We start from the raw sequence: 16,909 nt of genomic DNA, 5'->3' as shown, positions 1-16,909 counted from the left end.
AAATGTTCCATACTATCGTTAAGACAAATAATATCTTATTAGAATAATTAACGCTGCTTCTGTGTGCTATGTTTGTTGTAATTGTATACGTATTCTAAAATATATATTAGTGAAACATTATTCATCGAACTGTCTCCAACTATTTTCAAATTGATATATTGGGACATTGCCTCAGTAATTAAAATTTAGAATACATACAATTACAACCAATATGAACAATAAAACAGTGTCAATTATACATAATAAAGCATTATCTGTATTTGTGTTAATAACAATATAGACCATTTAGATTTTAAAATCGTAGTAAAATATAAAATCTGTCGTTCAAATAATTATAAGCGATGAGTGTGCATAGATCATTGTCAGTGAAAAATATCAATTTATTTACACATCGCAAAAACGCAAGGATGTTCCTTTGATTTAGTATCATAAAGACAAAAAAATATTAAATATGTAATAACGAAATGACGTAGATATCAAACATTTTAACAATGAATGTAAAAAATTAATTCTATATCTTTTTCTGTATACCGATCAAAATTATATCATCTTTCTTTTTTTTTTAACATAACTTTTTATCAAAGCGAATCGAATACGTTCAAATTTATACAGCAAATGCTTGGTGGCAGGTGTACATAAAGTATAATGAGATTTGACAGTGTACATCATGATTTTTTAATTTTTTATTAATTTTCCCAAAATCGCATTATTGTATTTTCTTTGCTTTTTATGATACCGTTTTTACTGTTACCTAACCGTGACCTAATTTTAGTAGTTAGATTTAGTATTTAACATTATGACAAATACTCATGCTCAAGATATAGATGAATGACAACAGAAAGTCATCGTAAAGGGCCACAAACAAGTGGGGACATACATAAGAAGATCGCTTAGCAATTTGGCATTTCCAAAACAACAGACCAAGTTTCTTAAGCGTTGAAAGACGCTTCTAGCGAAGCTATGTTAAGAAGAAGAAGAATAATCGATCACATTACGCTACTTTTCTCGTCGATTGCAACATCCTTTGCATATCTTGCAGCAACCTACATTGTATAGCGCTGGACCTGCTAAAGAAATATCGACTTCTATGCAATCTAATCCGTTTGTACAGATCATACGCCGTCGCCTGCAAGTCGGAAGAGTGTGTGAACAGTGACCTGTAATGAAATCATTCATTTCCGCAAAGGATTGAAAGGCGCGAGTAGAGTGAGCCAAAGCATACTTCAACTAGACACCTCAACAATGATCTGATATCTTCTACAGCGACAAAAATAAGTTCATGTTGTTTAATAATGATGGTATAATATCCACACTTGTTTGTGACCCTTTACGATGACTTTCTGTTGTCGTTCATCTATATCTTGAGTACCACGAATATTTGTCATAATGTAAAACACTAAATTTAACTACTAAGATTAGGTCATGACGGTAAAAACTACGGTATCATGAAAAGCAAAGAAAATACAATAAAACGATTTTGAAAAAATTAGTAAAAAATTAAAAAATCATGGTGTACAATGTCAAATCTCATTGTACTTTACGTACAATGTACACCTGTCACCAAGTGTCTGCTGTATGAATTTGAGCCTATTCAATTCACTTTGACAAAAGTTATGCTCAAAAAAATCAAAAGATATAATTTTGGCCAGTACTGTATTTAACATAAATTATATATATTTTTCATGAATTCTATATCATTTTGATTAAAACCGTTTTCTATTTAATACTTTTTTCTGAAGTAAAAAAACCTGTTTTTTTTTTCATTTCTAGTATATCGAAATAGGACCTAACTCTGTTCAGAGATTTCCGATCAAAATTTGAAGTTTGCTTTAAATGTATTTTTAATTAATTGTAATTCATACACTCACACACTATTTAACTATGAACGTATTTATATATACGTTCGATATTCTGTTAACACAGTCAAGTCTCCGGAATCTCTGGGTAACCACTTGACGACATTGCTCTCGGAAGCAGAGCATAGAGTTCAAGAGCTCGGTGGCAGTACTTTCGGCAGCGGCGGAACAAATCTATTGGAAACACCTTGCCATAGAGCTAGTTTTACCACGCAACACAACAACCTTACTGGATGCGGTGGCAGCACAGAGAATAAGCAACTTGCCTTGTGGGAAAGAAGATCTAGAGCCCTCAGAAAAATGTTGCTAGGTTTCGACCAAGCGCGTGAGTAATAGATTTAATGTAAAATATAAAAGACAACAGAATAAAAATTAAGATTCTTTCCAATTCAAGAAACAATAAATACAATAAATTTAAGACAATAGGAATCTGCGCCGTAATTTATGCGCTGACTGATGTATACAATAATATATAAATATAAAAAAAAATGTAAGGTTAAAGAATAAAATTGATAATATATCGTCAATTAATGATAAAACAAAGACGAGACATTTCGGCTAATTTCTAGCTTTCTTCAGCGTTATAAAAAAACCTTTCTAGTCATAATGATAGTATAACGTAACGATCCGCTAACTTTCTCCCGCAACTCGAGTTCATCTCAAAATCAGTTCGCAAGCTGGATGTAAAGTAATTATTTAATTCCTTAAAACTGATCGGGATCAAACAAAAATCGCAATGACTAACATGAAAAATGTCGATGAGGTCACTTAAAAAATGCATCTAGATGATATATATTATATAATATATAAGCCCTCCGAGATAACATGAAGGGGTTACTAAACTGCTGATCGCAAAAAAGCAGGTGATCTTACTATTAAAAGTATCATTGTAAAAATCATTGAAAATGAATGGCGTTTTCAATAATATTTTATAACAATCCAGATAGCAAAATACCACCTGTCACGTACGTGCATACTTAAAGCTTACAGTACCGATATACTGTACTTTTGATACGCCATATCGATAAGATGTTACTAAAATTAATTAATTTTATAGTTTTATTACTAAAATGAATATTATTATTGATTAATATCTTATTCCAGAATACACATAAAATTATGATTAAAAAAAAACGTTTTTCCATGAATTCAGGAACTATAATTTCATAGTACTTCGAAGCGGTCATCCGATTACATACCACCATCCACTATCCTTGACTTCTGAAATCATCTGGAAATCACTGTACTTCGATGATCCACGAACACCTATATAATCATGGATGTATAGCTATGATACATCTGTTCAATATATGATCCTAATAAAAATTTGTTCAACTGAACATTCAGCCAGTTACTATCTGATATTTAATTTTAATGTTATAACGACTATTTTCAGATTAGAAAATCATATGTGTACTTTCTACTATAATCTTACTTAAATAAACTTACTATAATCATACTGTACTTTCGTAATCAGTTATTATGTATATCGTCTTTGACTAGAGATTTCCAGTTTCTCTCCTCGACAATATATAGTACGTCGTATTGATATGATACAGGTTATGTACCATGATGTACCTAAACTATGCAGTATAGGTACAATGTTGATACTCTGTACTATAATATTATGTACTCTTTTTGTACTGCTACCGTACAATTACGCCATACACCGCCACCTCGTAGCGGTACAGTAACAGTAGCGGTATTTTGTGCGAGTATTGGGGGATATTACTTGGTTATCTGGGGTAATATTTTACTATTAAAGATTTTATCATCAGTTAGTGATAAAATCTTCAGTAATAAAATATTACCATTGATAAAATTAAACCTTTAAAACTACTGAATTGTATAAATAAGTAGCTTTCAAAACGAATAATATTCCTATTGACAATAATCCAATGTGTGCGAGAGCGCACCGCGCGAAAGATTCGAGTGAGAAAACGGCACACGGTTGATATGATAAGCGACAGTAAAGAGAACTTCGTTTCTTTGTAGTTTAACAAAAAAATTTTCTTTAATATGCACAGTTACAAAGTCAAAAAATATAATTAATTAAATATTAGATTAACAGAATATTAAATGCGGTCACCTTTACCAAATTGTATTTGGAATCGCAGTGATGGAAAATCTCGGCAATTTTCTCGGCACTTCTCGAAAAGATTCGTTTTATAGCGGTTTTCACTAAGCAGTAGCACGGCGGTTTTATGAAGCGATATAGTAGCAAGACTATGACTCTAAGAACTCTAAGAACTTTTAGAAGTAAGAAGGAGGACGGCGAGATCGAAGCATTTATTGCTTTCGGCCTGGGCTTTCTTTTTGGAAAAAATCCAATAAAATTTTGCCACAATCGTAATTATTACGTGGCATTAGGTGTACAAAATTGATTGGCGCTTTGGATTCTTTTCTAACGACGTTCAACGTAACAGTCATGCGCGACAGAAAATCCGTACGTGGGATTGGTGACAGCGCGTGACGTATTCGTCGGAGCGCGGCGCTCGCGTGCGCGAATTGAATTGTTCTAGAACTTTCGATTGTCCGTTGCTGGTAACGACAACTTGTTTGCGTGTAACGAATTGTTTTAAAAAGAACAAAGAACGCCAAATCGATGATTTTAACGAGGATTAAGATCATGCTCGAGATGAAATCACGAGCTCAATTTATGCATGCGTTCAATGACAATTAATGTCGATCGACTGAAAGAATTCTTGCCTTTCTTTCGAATTACCGATCTCAAACACAATGGCAAAATATATCACTGATCGAATGATATTCCTATTGGACTACATCGAAATGATAAAATATTTTACCACTGACCGAGATATTTTATACTTTATTCTGGCACATATTGGCATAAAATGTTACACTCGTAAATAACTCAACTCGTAAATAACTCATATTAACTTTTCATATTAACTATTAACTTTTCGATAATCGTACCTTAATACTTTTATGAACAGAATAATGAGATAAATCAATTGTAAAAAAAACATAGTTGCTTTAAAAATGTATGTATGTGAAATGAGTAATTTTTTAAATAAGCAATTATGTTTTCTTTCCATTTAATTCATAAGAATTTAATTTATAATTGGTGGTGGTCAATTCTTTAGATCAATTTTTTAGATATAACGATTATAGTCGGATATATTAAGTTTGACATATACCACAAACATATATACGTTCTCAGGTAGAAATCTTAATTTTAATTCTCAGCATCTCCTCTCACAAAAAAAGAGGCACGATCATTGGTCTTTTTGACATATTTTTTTTACTCTCGCATTCAGAATTTCGTAAAAAGAATCTTAAATATGCAATTAAAATTTTATTGTATAATGATTACCCATTATGCCTTGTATTCAATATTATTTATAAAAAGATAAAACAACTTGTTAACAAAAAAAACCAATTGTTGAGACGAATAATTTCATAGAAAAAATTGAAAAAAGAAAAATGTTATGGTTCACAATTCCATTCATAGAGTCGATTTCAGAAAAATTTAGACATATAATTAACGATGTTGTTTCAAAATTATCTTTTTTTAATTTGATAAATTGTCTTGTTTTATCAAAGCACAAAAAAATGCTCTTACTACTTTTTTTCATAAAAATGTAATTTATAAAATATCTTGTAATAATAATTGCGATGCTACTTATGTTTGACAAATTGGCAAATAGTTAAATACCAGAACTTCTTGAACATAAGAATCACATAAAAAGGAATATTATCACTAACTGTGTCGTGACAAATCGCCGGTTATAATTTGAACATGAATTTAAGTGGGACGAAGTTGCAGTTTTGGATGTAAAGAGAAATTATAAGAAGAATTATGTAGAGAGAAATTATAAGAAGAATTATTATTTTAATTTCGGAAATAGTAATTATCAAACGAAAAAAAAAACGTCAATTTGAACACAGACACGAAATTACTTAACCAAGCGTACCACTGTTATTTGGATTCGTAATATTATTTATATTTTTGACGTTGTATTTTCCGGTTCCAAATTATATTAAAGATTTTTACCATTAATTCAATTCATTTCAATTTAAGACTCAGAGTCTCTGTCAGTTTAATAAAGAAACCTCGTCTCGTTACCTCAGAGAATTTATATTATATCATATAGATGCATTTTTTAAGATATTTCTCCGAGAAATTGAGTTTCAACAGATTTTTTTTAAATTTGGATATTATGTTTACAATAATTTTATCTATATATGGTTAAAATTTCAAAGATCCTAGCGATGCTGAAATGGAGATATTCACCTTCAAAGTTTCACTTTTCTTTTAACACATAAGCTCCTATATCAAGCCTAGCCAAAGTAACGTTTTAATACTTTGCGGCGAAAATTTTCTAAAGGTTTTTTAAAAAAATAAATATGTAATGTAGAAATATTGTAGAAACCTTATTAAAAAAATGGAGAGGCTTAGAGCAGTGCCGTTTCTGAATTAAAATAGTTTAAAATAATTAAAATAAAATAATTTAAAAATAGTTTAAATTTGTAATTTGATGAAATTTTTCTTCTCTCTCTCTCTCTCTCTCTCTCTCTCTCTCTCGCTGCAGTTTATGTTCATAAAACAAAGATTTTATTATAATGTGAGTACTTTTATTTTTAAGATCTTAAATGACATGCCGGAGCAATTAAGAAATACGTTGTAGGAATTGAGAGTGAAAAACAAACACGGCAGACCGGGAATATTATAATAAAATTCCGCAAACCGCCTTTACGAAAAAATACTCTTAATTTTGGGCGTTGAACACTCAAAAAGAACGCTCAAATTTAGGTGTTAAACATTTTTAAAAAACGCTCAAATTTGAGTGTAATTTCGGACCGTCAACTGAAGATTATATCCAATTAAAGGTTAACATCCAAAGAAAACCATTAAAATAAATGGCTTTGTTATATAAAATTAATTATTATAAATCTGTTTTATTCCTAAAATAATATTATTAATTTGCAACATTTTCCGAAACACACGACAAAATTATAATTAAAAAAAACACTCCCTTTCTCATTTGGGATTTTATTTCCTTATTTTTCTAAGCGGTCACCCTTCCAATATTGTACCCCAGCCAACGATGCTTGATCACTGTAATCGTACAGGAATATAACTGTGATATATCTCAGTAGGGCTTCAACATCTTTAGGTCTGCGTGAAACATCTTTTTGACAAACTTTGTCTAGGCTGCGTTTAGAAACATCATCTGAATGCTCCTGTTTTATTATTCTTGTTTCACATTGGACAACAAGGATAAAACAATACATGGGGGCACTCGGATAATGTTTCGAACGCAGCCTAGATAAATTTGTCAAAAAGATGATTCATGCGTATAGTATTAAAATATATTTCTTTCATAAGTGAATCTGGTAGCGTATCTATATTCAACATTTCAGCGTTAATTTTCAATCATAAAGATTAACATTCAAGTGACACTTACATTCAATTTTAAAAATAACATTCAAAGATTATTAAGCCATTTAAAATTTCCACTCATCTATTGAGTAAACCGCGATTGGGTATTACCATCAAATTCGATGTATAGTATGGCGAATACTATAACTAATCACCAAACTATTCATCGAATTGAATGATCACACCCAACTGAAACATTAATGCTCAATGCTTAACTGACACTTAATATTGAGTGTCTACATCAAGGCAATACCGAATATTTATGGTCGTTCTCAACTGACACCCAACATTGAACGCTTAGTGACACCCAATGTTAATAGTCAATACTCAATTTTGATGGTAAACACCTAAATTTGAGTGTTAACACAATAAATTGAAGGTTTTTTCGGGCGAAAAATGCACAAAAAAGTATATTCTATGAAGGAGTGAAAATGTATAACTTACCATATGAGATAAAGCAATATGAAAGGCTAGAGCTATTTAAAAGAGCAATAAAGAATATATAATATCTACGAGGGCAAGTCAATAAGTTCTTAGAAAATCTGTCAGAGGGCATTCGCAGTGTCATGTCGCATTACTTTTTGATAAGTAGCATCTTTCAGCTGATTACTGTCAAATTTTGAGCAGAATTCATCGCGTTGTTTCTGCAGACGATTAAAGCGAACTTTGTATTTTTTGCAAAATGGGAAAAAACGAGTGCAGTGATCAAACATCTACATATTAAAGGTATAATGCCGAAAGAAATCAAAGCCGAATTGGATAATGTTCATAGTACATCTGCACCAGCGTTTGCGACTGTATACAATTGGGTGAATGAATTTAAATGTGATCGTACATCCACATGTGATACACATGTGTCGTTCAGGATGACAATTGAGGCTGCTACGCCAGAAATCCACGATATTATTTTGACTGATCGATGAATGAAAGTGCGCGAGCTTGTTGAGGTCACAGACATATCACATGGCATAGTGATTTCAATTTTGCGAACAATTGGGTATGAAAAACTATCGGCAAGATGGATGCCGTGTTTGCTCACTGTGGATCATAAGCGCGACCGTGTGACGATTTCAAAACAATGTTTCAACGTAATCCAGATGAATTTCTGCATCGATTCATTGCTGTAGACGAAACATGGATTCATTACTTCACACCTGAGACAAAGGAATAGTCAAAACAATGGACTTCACCGAGTGAACCAGCTCCGAAGAAGGCGAAGACCATGAAGTCAGCCGAAAAGATGATGGTCACAGTTTTTTGGGATGCATGTGGTATCGATTACCTTCCTTCGAAACAAACGATCAATACTATGCAACCTTATTGGACCGTTTCAACAACATTTTAAAGAAAAAACGTCTCCATTTAGCGAAGAAGAAAGTGCTCTTCCATCAAGATAATGCACGGGTTCACATGTGCCTGATACCGATGACCAAATTCAACGAATTCCGCTACGAATTGCTTTCCCGTCCAGCATATTCGGTAGATTTAGCCCCCTGCAACTTTTTCCTGTTTCCAAACCTAAAGAAATGGTTCGGAAGAACGAGATTTATCACCAGAGAGCAGCTCATCGCCGAGACAGAGATTTTGAAGGGTTGGACAAATCATATTATTTAAGACGACTTAAAAAAGTTGGAGAATCGTTGGATCAAGTGTATCGAGCTGAAAGGAGACTATGTTGAGAAATAAAAATGAATCGATCAAAAAAATGTATTCTACTATGTTCTTCTAAAAACTTATTGACTTGCCGTCGTAATGTCACTTAAGTTTAAGATTATTACATTATTGTATTGTTATTGAAATAGCTAAGAAAACTAATAAAAAATTAATCAATCAATCAATCTCTCTCTCTCTCTCTCTCTCTTTTTCTCTCTTTGTTTCTTTCTCTCTCGCCGAGCAGCGAAACAAGGACATGCTGTTGCCACATTTCCAATTGTCTTCCAAGTGCCGACTAATGTTCATGCATATAGATACGACACATATATGTGTGTATATTAGCCTTAAAAGTTTCTTTTTTCAGAGAGTACGCGGAGAACCTATATTCACAGGTTGTACGCGATTAACTTTCTAGCATGATTGTAGCCGAAGAAATATCTTAAGTGACCTCATCCTCGACTCTTGTCAGGTTAATCATTGCGATTTTTGTTTCATTCTGACCAGTTTTAACGAATTAAATATTGGCTTTAGACCATCTAGCTTATGAATTTTTGTTCTTGATGTGTTGGTTTTGTGATGAGCCCTTTCTGCCCAATAGTTATGGAAGGAAGTTAACGAATCGTCACATTTTACTACCATCATGATTAGAAAGGTTTCTTTCACAACGCTAAAAAAAAGCTAGAAGTTAACCGAAACATACGTTGTCTCGTCTTCGCTTTGTCATTAGTTGACAATGTTTTATTAATTTTATTATTTGATTCTTAACATTTCTTTTATATTTAAATATTATTATATACAATAATCAGCGTACGAATTGCAGCGCAGATTCCTATGCCTTGAATTTATAATATTTATTTTATCTTTGATATAAAAGATTTAATATTTCATATATAAATATTTAATATATAGTATAAAACGGTTAATATAAATTTTCGGATTGTGTTGTGCCCACCAAAGTTATACAAACATATAGTATGTAAATATGAAACCGGAATTTATCAATAGATGGCCATAGCTGTCAATATAATTGCCGTCAGACCGCGTCATTGACGCCATTTCCTTGTTCTGACATCTGACAAAGATTTTCAATTCACAACAATACAAGTTTCATACAACAGTATAGTTTGTAATAGCGTTGAACATGTCGAATTTTGTGCCTGGAAACTACGATTTGCGGACAGCATTGATTTTCTGTTACTATTTGAAGAAAACTGCTGCAGAATCGCATCGAATGCTTGTCGAAGCTTACGGTGAGTATGCTCTTGGTTTTAAATTACAATGCTTTGAGTGGTTTAAAAAATTCAAAAGTGATGATTTTGACGTGAGAAACGAAGAACGTGGAAAACCACCGAAAAAGTTTGAAGACAGCGAATTGCAAGCATTGTTGGATGAGGATGATGCTCAAACTCAACAACAACTCGCGGATCAATTGAATGTGACACGAGAAGCCGTCTCTATACGTTTGAAATCCATGGGGAAGATCCAGAAGATGGGAAAATGGGTTCCACATGAACTGAATGAAAGACAGCAGGGAAACCAAAAAACCACTTGCAAAATGCTGTTCGCCAGGTACAAAAGAAAGTCATTTCTCCAGCGAATTGTGACTGGCGATGAAAAGTGGATATATTTTGAGAATCCTAAGCGTAAAAGATCATGAGTAACTCCAGGCGAACCATCGACATCGACTGCAAGGCCAAATCGCTATGGACGGAAGACAATGCTCTATGTTTGGTGGGATCAGAAAGGTGTGATCTATTATGAGCTGCTAAAACCTCGCGAAACCGTTAATACTGAACGCTACCGACAACAAATGATCAATTTGAATCAAGCTTTGCGTGAAAAACGACCGGAATATCAAAAAAGGCAACACAAAGTGATTTTGCTTCATGATAATGCATCATCACACACAGCAAAACTGGTCAAGAAAATGATTGAAGCGTTTGGTTGGGAAATACTTTCGCATGCGGCTTACTCACCAAATTTGACTCCGTCCGACTTGATTACTACTTATTTGCATCGATGGGACACGCACTTGCTCAGCAGCGCTTCACTTCTTACGAAGATGTACGAAAATGATTAGATGACTGGTTTGGCTCAAAAGAGCAACAATTTTTTTGGCGTGGCATCCACAAATTGTCAGACAGGTGGGAAAAATGTATAGCTAGCGATGGGCAATACTTCGAATAAAATATTTTTTATCATTTAATTAAAAAATTCCGGTTTCATATTTACATATCTGGTATTTAGCATCTTTTTAAAAGGATAAATTTGTAACGCATACACAAATTCTTTTACATTAAAATATAAACATTTACTTCAGGCCCACCCGATATACTTTTTTTAATCACGATCGATGTCACTGGGACGACATCAGTAACAGTCAGGTTTCAAGAACCAGACTCGCACGACTCTTCGATCTGTACTAAATTTAAAGTTCAATGGAGCCTGCACGATGACTTTTCGGTTATTTGCGGCGAGAGGGAAGTCTTGAACATGAAGCAGAAGGAGTATCGGATCGAAGATCTAACTCAAGGTCAAAAATATCATTTTCGTGCGGCCGCAGGAAATTTGAAGAGCTATAGCAGGTTCAGGAACTCGACGCCATCATACGTTACACCTAGCAGTAAGTATACATATAGCGTCAATCTTGTTATTATACCGTTACAGCAGTACGGTTACATGGTATGTATAATGATAATTATGTGCATTGATATTTATAACTATAACACGTTTAAATATTCTTGATTTTAATAATACAAATAATACAAATATTTGTAATAACTTGAAGGTTGGAGAGACATAGATGGTAGGATGCCCAGATTTGCAGGACGGCTGGAACAGCTTAACAGTCTGTTCACTGACATAAGGCGCCCAGAATATACGCAAGAAACGCCAGCGGTGCAGAGGCGAAATTACAAGAAGAAAACAACGATAAAGCAACTCTTCACTGCAACGAGTAAATTCCAGAAAAATCTCAGACGAGGAGTGTTTCTAGCGTGTCTGCTCTACCACGAGGACAAGGTTCTTGTTACCAACGAGGACTTCTTACCCGTAATCGAGATCGACGAGACGTATCCCAGTTGTATTTACAATGATTTTCATTGGCTCATGAAAGTTGCCTGTACATGGGATGATGTAAAATTCCTTCGACAGGATATGGAAAAGAGTCACAGCAGCTCAACTAATCATTTTAGGTTAAAGTTGCTTCAAGCTGCTGCTCAAATGCAGGTAACATTGTGTATTGTTTATTAAAAATACTTATGTAGCTTAACTATTCATGAGCTCATATTGCTCAATATATAAAAATACGTATAGATAAACATTCTATGATATTTTAATCCACTTTGCAGGCTGCATTGTGCATACAAGACCTTGGACAATTATATCATAAGCCCATTAGAGACATTCAAGGCACCTTAGTGTTTTCGACAGTAAATTATATAAAGTCACCAAAATTGATTTCTGTATTAAACAGCAGATGGTTACCGCTCAGTAAAGTTATAAAGAAGGTCATAACGCACGAAGACAGTAACGTCGCTGACATCTTGATGACCAGCATACAAGAGCAAATGACATATCACCAAGTCAGCAGTATTAAACTATCTAAGGGATTATATCTCGGTTATCTGAAAATGCAAAGCAGTGTTGATCTCATACAAGTTGTTGTCCCAACGAAATCTCCGAACGTATTGCCACATTGCAAGATTCGCGACAATTCGCACGTATCCGCGTAAGTTTACGTTCACTGAAATTCATTAAAACACAAAATATCACATTTCTGAATTATTTACTATATTATCATATCTTTGTTTTTATCTGTCAAGAGAGGAGTGGGATTATCTGAAGAGAGTAACACACATTTGCATGTCTGAGACATCTTCCGTAGAGGAATCTGAAGAAAAGGAGAATGTGACAAACGAGGCGCAAGGTACAGACCAACAAAAACTGTTTGTTGATCTGGTTGCCGCAACAGCGCGACGTCTATTCAATTACATGGAGATCAGTCCAGAGGATTCGCTGGTGCATCGATTATATGACGCTGAGGTGATAGATCTAACTCACGATGTCTCATTCCTTATCGCCGTACCACCTGCTGAAACAGCCTGCTGCGTACCTGGCACGCGAGAAATCCTGCTACAGCGCAGTGATCTCTTGTCGTTGCCCATTCAGGTCTTCGAAATGGTCCACTTGAATACATATCAGAAGGATGTAATCAATCGTTACTCGAGACTCAGTTGTATCTTGGAATTGGACACCGCACAGGCTCAGCATAATCATAGAGAGGCCTTCAGTTCCTTGGAGTTAAGCGTTGCGAAGGACAAACTAGCGAAACTACAAGATCTTCAAACACAAGTGAACACCGTATGGAAAGGTGCCAGATGGCTAATTGATGTTATAACTTTCGCGAGAGATCGCGGCTCCTCCCAACAAAACGTAATTATTATTACGTAATGTTTTATGTAACGTATTTTATTGTATTTATCTTATAAACTTATTTAAACATTTTTTAATTTTATCGTTTGTGATTCATTTATCGATACTTTCTCACAGATCGCGACGCAAACTGTGGGCATATCTATGAAGCATCTACTCAGTTTGGATAGAAATAAGAACAACAGTAATAGCTTGAAACGAAGTTTATTACAATTACCACCTAGAGATCCTAAACTTGTAAAATCGAGTCCTGGCCGTGGCAGCTGGCCAGGTCCCAATCTGTCGAAATCATCTTCTAACCTTCTTATGACAGAATTCAGCAAAAGTGAACAACAGCTGCCCAGTGGACAGTATGTACTCAAAGGTAGCAACACCTCAAACACGTCGACAACTTTGGAGCCGCAAAAATCGTTGTGCACATCAATAAATAGCAGTAGCAATCTATCAACCACCAGCAGCACGAATCATCTGGTACCGCTGCAGAACATGAGATTACCGCCTTCCAAGTCCGAAGACACATTGATCTTCGCCAAGTACAAACACAGCCCACGAAATCGTTCTGCTACGATAACATCGGCATCAGCTAACACCAGTCCGTTACTGAGTATTAAACCTATCATTTATAGTGGTTCGTTATTAAGTGTCTCCACGGCGATGACGAATACTACAAGTCTGCTTAGTGTGAGCAACACGAATTCCGACAGTCTGCACTCATTGAGTAGCGACGAGTATCCCGCGTCAAATTCGGGCGTCTGTTTAAAATCTGGCCACTCAGTCAAAGTCAAACCGTCCAAACCGACCGCGAGCGTCGCGGCGATGGCCGCCACTCCGTCGGATCTAGACGAAGAGAAGGAAGAGGCAACGATGATGCCAGCACCATTACCAGGAATTCTTCAGGTATAGCCTTTAATTTTGCAATATACTCTTCCTCGTACTAAACTGTTGAAATTGGCGCTCAAGCCAATTTATATATATTTTTTCTTTGTGTCATAAGAGTACGTTCATTTAACTACGTGTAGTTTACTTTTCACAGTACGTGTAGTGTACTTTACGTTTCACTTTTAGTTTTTTAGTGTGAACTAAGTTGATTGCACTGCGTTTTAACCGCGCGCTTACTCTCACTTTTTACTTCTGTGAGATGACATTGTATTTACAAGAAGTTAATAAGTCAATATATCTCAATTTTCTTTATTCTTAGTTTTTACAAAAAACTTGTGTTTAATACGTATAAAAAGAAGAGTATAAGAAACCACAGCACAAGTTATAGTTTGTGATATTTAATTATTATTAATTAAAACATTAAACGTTTCGGCCACAATCTGGCCATCTTCAGTAAATTCATAATATTCTTAAAACGCAGACGCAACTTGTGTTTAAGAATTTATTAAGCCTGCCCAGAAGAAACTTTAATAGCAACATTAACAAGCAACATTAACATTAATTAATTATACTAGATATTTCGAAAATTTTAATCTTAGTAACATTAAATCCTTAGTAACATTAAATCCTTTTCCTTCCTGTAGGGAACACAAGTCTAACCCGATTATAATAAAAAAGATTATAATAAAACAGATGTTTACTTGGTCCTCTAGTGTAAACTAATGTAGTGGACATATTAACACTTTGACGGCCGCACTTTTTAGAAAAAAGTTTGCTCTTGCCGCCGACGTATAATGATGAAAACTACTGGCTGCCATCGGCATTTTTTGTAAGCTCTGTTACATATTAATTCTTTATCATTGTTGCCTGATACCTCATTGTTAACATTCGAAAGATTATCAGTATACACCTCGTCACTTTCACACATTATTTTTAGGGATACTTTCTTTAAGTTTATAAATAGAGCTTTTGATATATAACATATATACTATTTACTAATATAATTCCTTGAGCCATCTGTGTTGTTGCTGCCATGTTGCCAAAAATAAAGTGCATTAATTTTCAGTAAATTCAAAACAAAGTATATAAGTCATGTACATATGGTATGATATCGTGAATTCAACATTTGTTGCTACCAACTTGCCGTGTATTTGATGTCAATAATGAATGATAAATCAAAATTTTTCCATGAATGGAAGTCATTTTGTTGACAACGAAATGAGCAATAGTTGCTCTCCATTTGCTCTGAATCTAAATGTTTCAAATCTGCCTTCGTGTTGTTGAATATCTGAATGTTTCAAATCTGTCTTCGTGTTGTTGAATAGGTATGATTATGTATTACGTTTTCAGCAAATATACAACTAGTCGAAAATTTGTGCTCCGCTTAAATTGCATGATATTGCAAAACATGTTGACTATCAGAATAGTGTATATATAGAGTATTTCAGACCACCTCGTACACTCCTTTTATTTCGGAAACAGAGCTTTTCAGAAAAAAACATTTTAAATAAAAGTTGTGGAGTTCTAAATCTGTTTAGTGATCTGATCGATCTGACCTTAGGTAGCGTCAAGGTCAGAGCAATGTCACATTGAATTTTTTAAATGGAATCCTCTATTTTTCATTGTATATTCTTGTAGCATACCTCGAGAACTTTCCAAGACATTATAATAAAATATTTGTTCATGAAGTATTTTTCGAGTTACAAGGAAAGTTACAGTACCGCTGACACTAACAAAGTGTCCGATCGACGGTTAAAATCTCTCTTGAATGTTGTTCAGGATCATGTCCTTAAAATCAAGATCACTGGAGAGATTGTTTTTCTTATTTTCATTTTTAGAAATGAATTTTTAATGCAAAAATGAAAATAAGAGAAATCTCCAATGACCTTGATCTTGACAAATATTATCCAGGTTATGATCCTGAACAACATTTAAGAGGTTTTAACCATTGGACACTGCGTAATGCTAATGTCGACGGTATTGTAACTTTCAAGCCATTATAATTCGAAAAGTACTTTGTGAAAAAATATTTTATTATAGTGTTTTAGAAAGCTCTCGAGGTGCGCTATAAGAATATGCAATGAAAAATAGGGAGTTTTATTTAAAAAATTCAAAGTGACATTGCTCTGGTAACGCTACCCAAGGTCAGACTGATCAGATCACTAAATAGATCATTTAAAACTCTATAACTTTTATCTAAAATGTTTTTTTCTAAAATGCTCTGTTTCCGAGATAAAAGGGATGTACGGATGATCTGAGATACCCGGTATAACTATATAGTATATATATCATTTATATCTTTTGCAACTGTCAATGCCAGCTAATAATCACTAACTAAGATCTGTGATTCGGGGTCTACAATAGAAGTAGAGTCATAGCGGTCGTAGAGTCTTAAGTCGTTGAAAATTTACTAATTATAATCGAATATGAGAAGAATAATCGACTATGATTGATCAATTTTCTATGACTTAAGATCCCGTTATGACTTCTATTGTAGACCCCGTATTAGACAATAGGGCCGCAAGCCGTAAGAAATTAATCAGCCAGTCGTTAGAGTCAAGTCAATATTGACGATGCCACCTAAGATCGAACTAATAAAACTTATAAATACATCTTATTAAATTTTATCATTTTTGTTTAAGACATTTTCCTCAAAAATGCAGATATTAGACTGTTTCCA

The 16,909-nt window shown here is 34.0% G+C and overlaps 1 protein-coding gene across 2 annotated transcripts in view; it reads left to right on the top strand.

Annotated features, from left to right (window-relative positions):
• Nucleotides 1–16,909, top strand: part of wake (ankyrin repeat and fibronectin type III domain containing protein wide awake) — a 271,094-nt gene that overhangs the window by 238,851 nt on the left and 15,334 nt on the right. For both annotated transcript variants that reach the window (XM_011070250.2, XM_011070248.2), the window contains 6 exons: nucleotides 1,924–2,181; nucleotides 11,237–11,539; nucleotides 11,705–12,144; nucleotides 12,267–12,646; nucleotides 12,741–13,350; nucleotides 13,468–14,247. In XM_011070250.2, the coding sequence (XP_011068552.1) occupies nucleotides 1,924–2,181; nucleotides 11,237–11,539; nucleotides 11,705–12,144; nucleotides 12,267–12,646; nucleotides 12,741–13,350; nucleotides 13,468–14,247 (2,771 nt within the window). The remainder of the gene's footprint in view (nucleotides 1–1,923; nucleotides 2,182–11,236; nucleotides 11,540–11,704; nucleotides 12,145–12,266; nucleotides 12,647–12,740; nucleotides 13,351–13,467; nucleotides 14,248–16,909) is intronic.

Source organism: Acromyrmex echinatior, chromosome 13, assembly GCF_024713525.1.
Source record: "Acromyrmex echinatior isolate Ae372 chromosome 13, ASM2471352v2, whole genome shotgun sequence".
NCBI lineage: Eukaryota > Metazoa > Arthropoda > Insecta > Hymenoptera > Formicidae > Acromyrmex > Acromyrmex echinatior.
The sequence above is the reverse complement of the archived record's forward strand: the minus strand, read 5'-3'. Positions and strand labels throughout refer to the sequence as shown.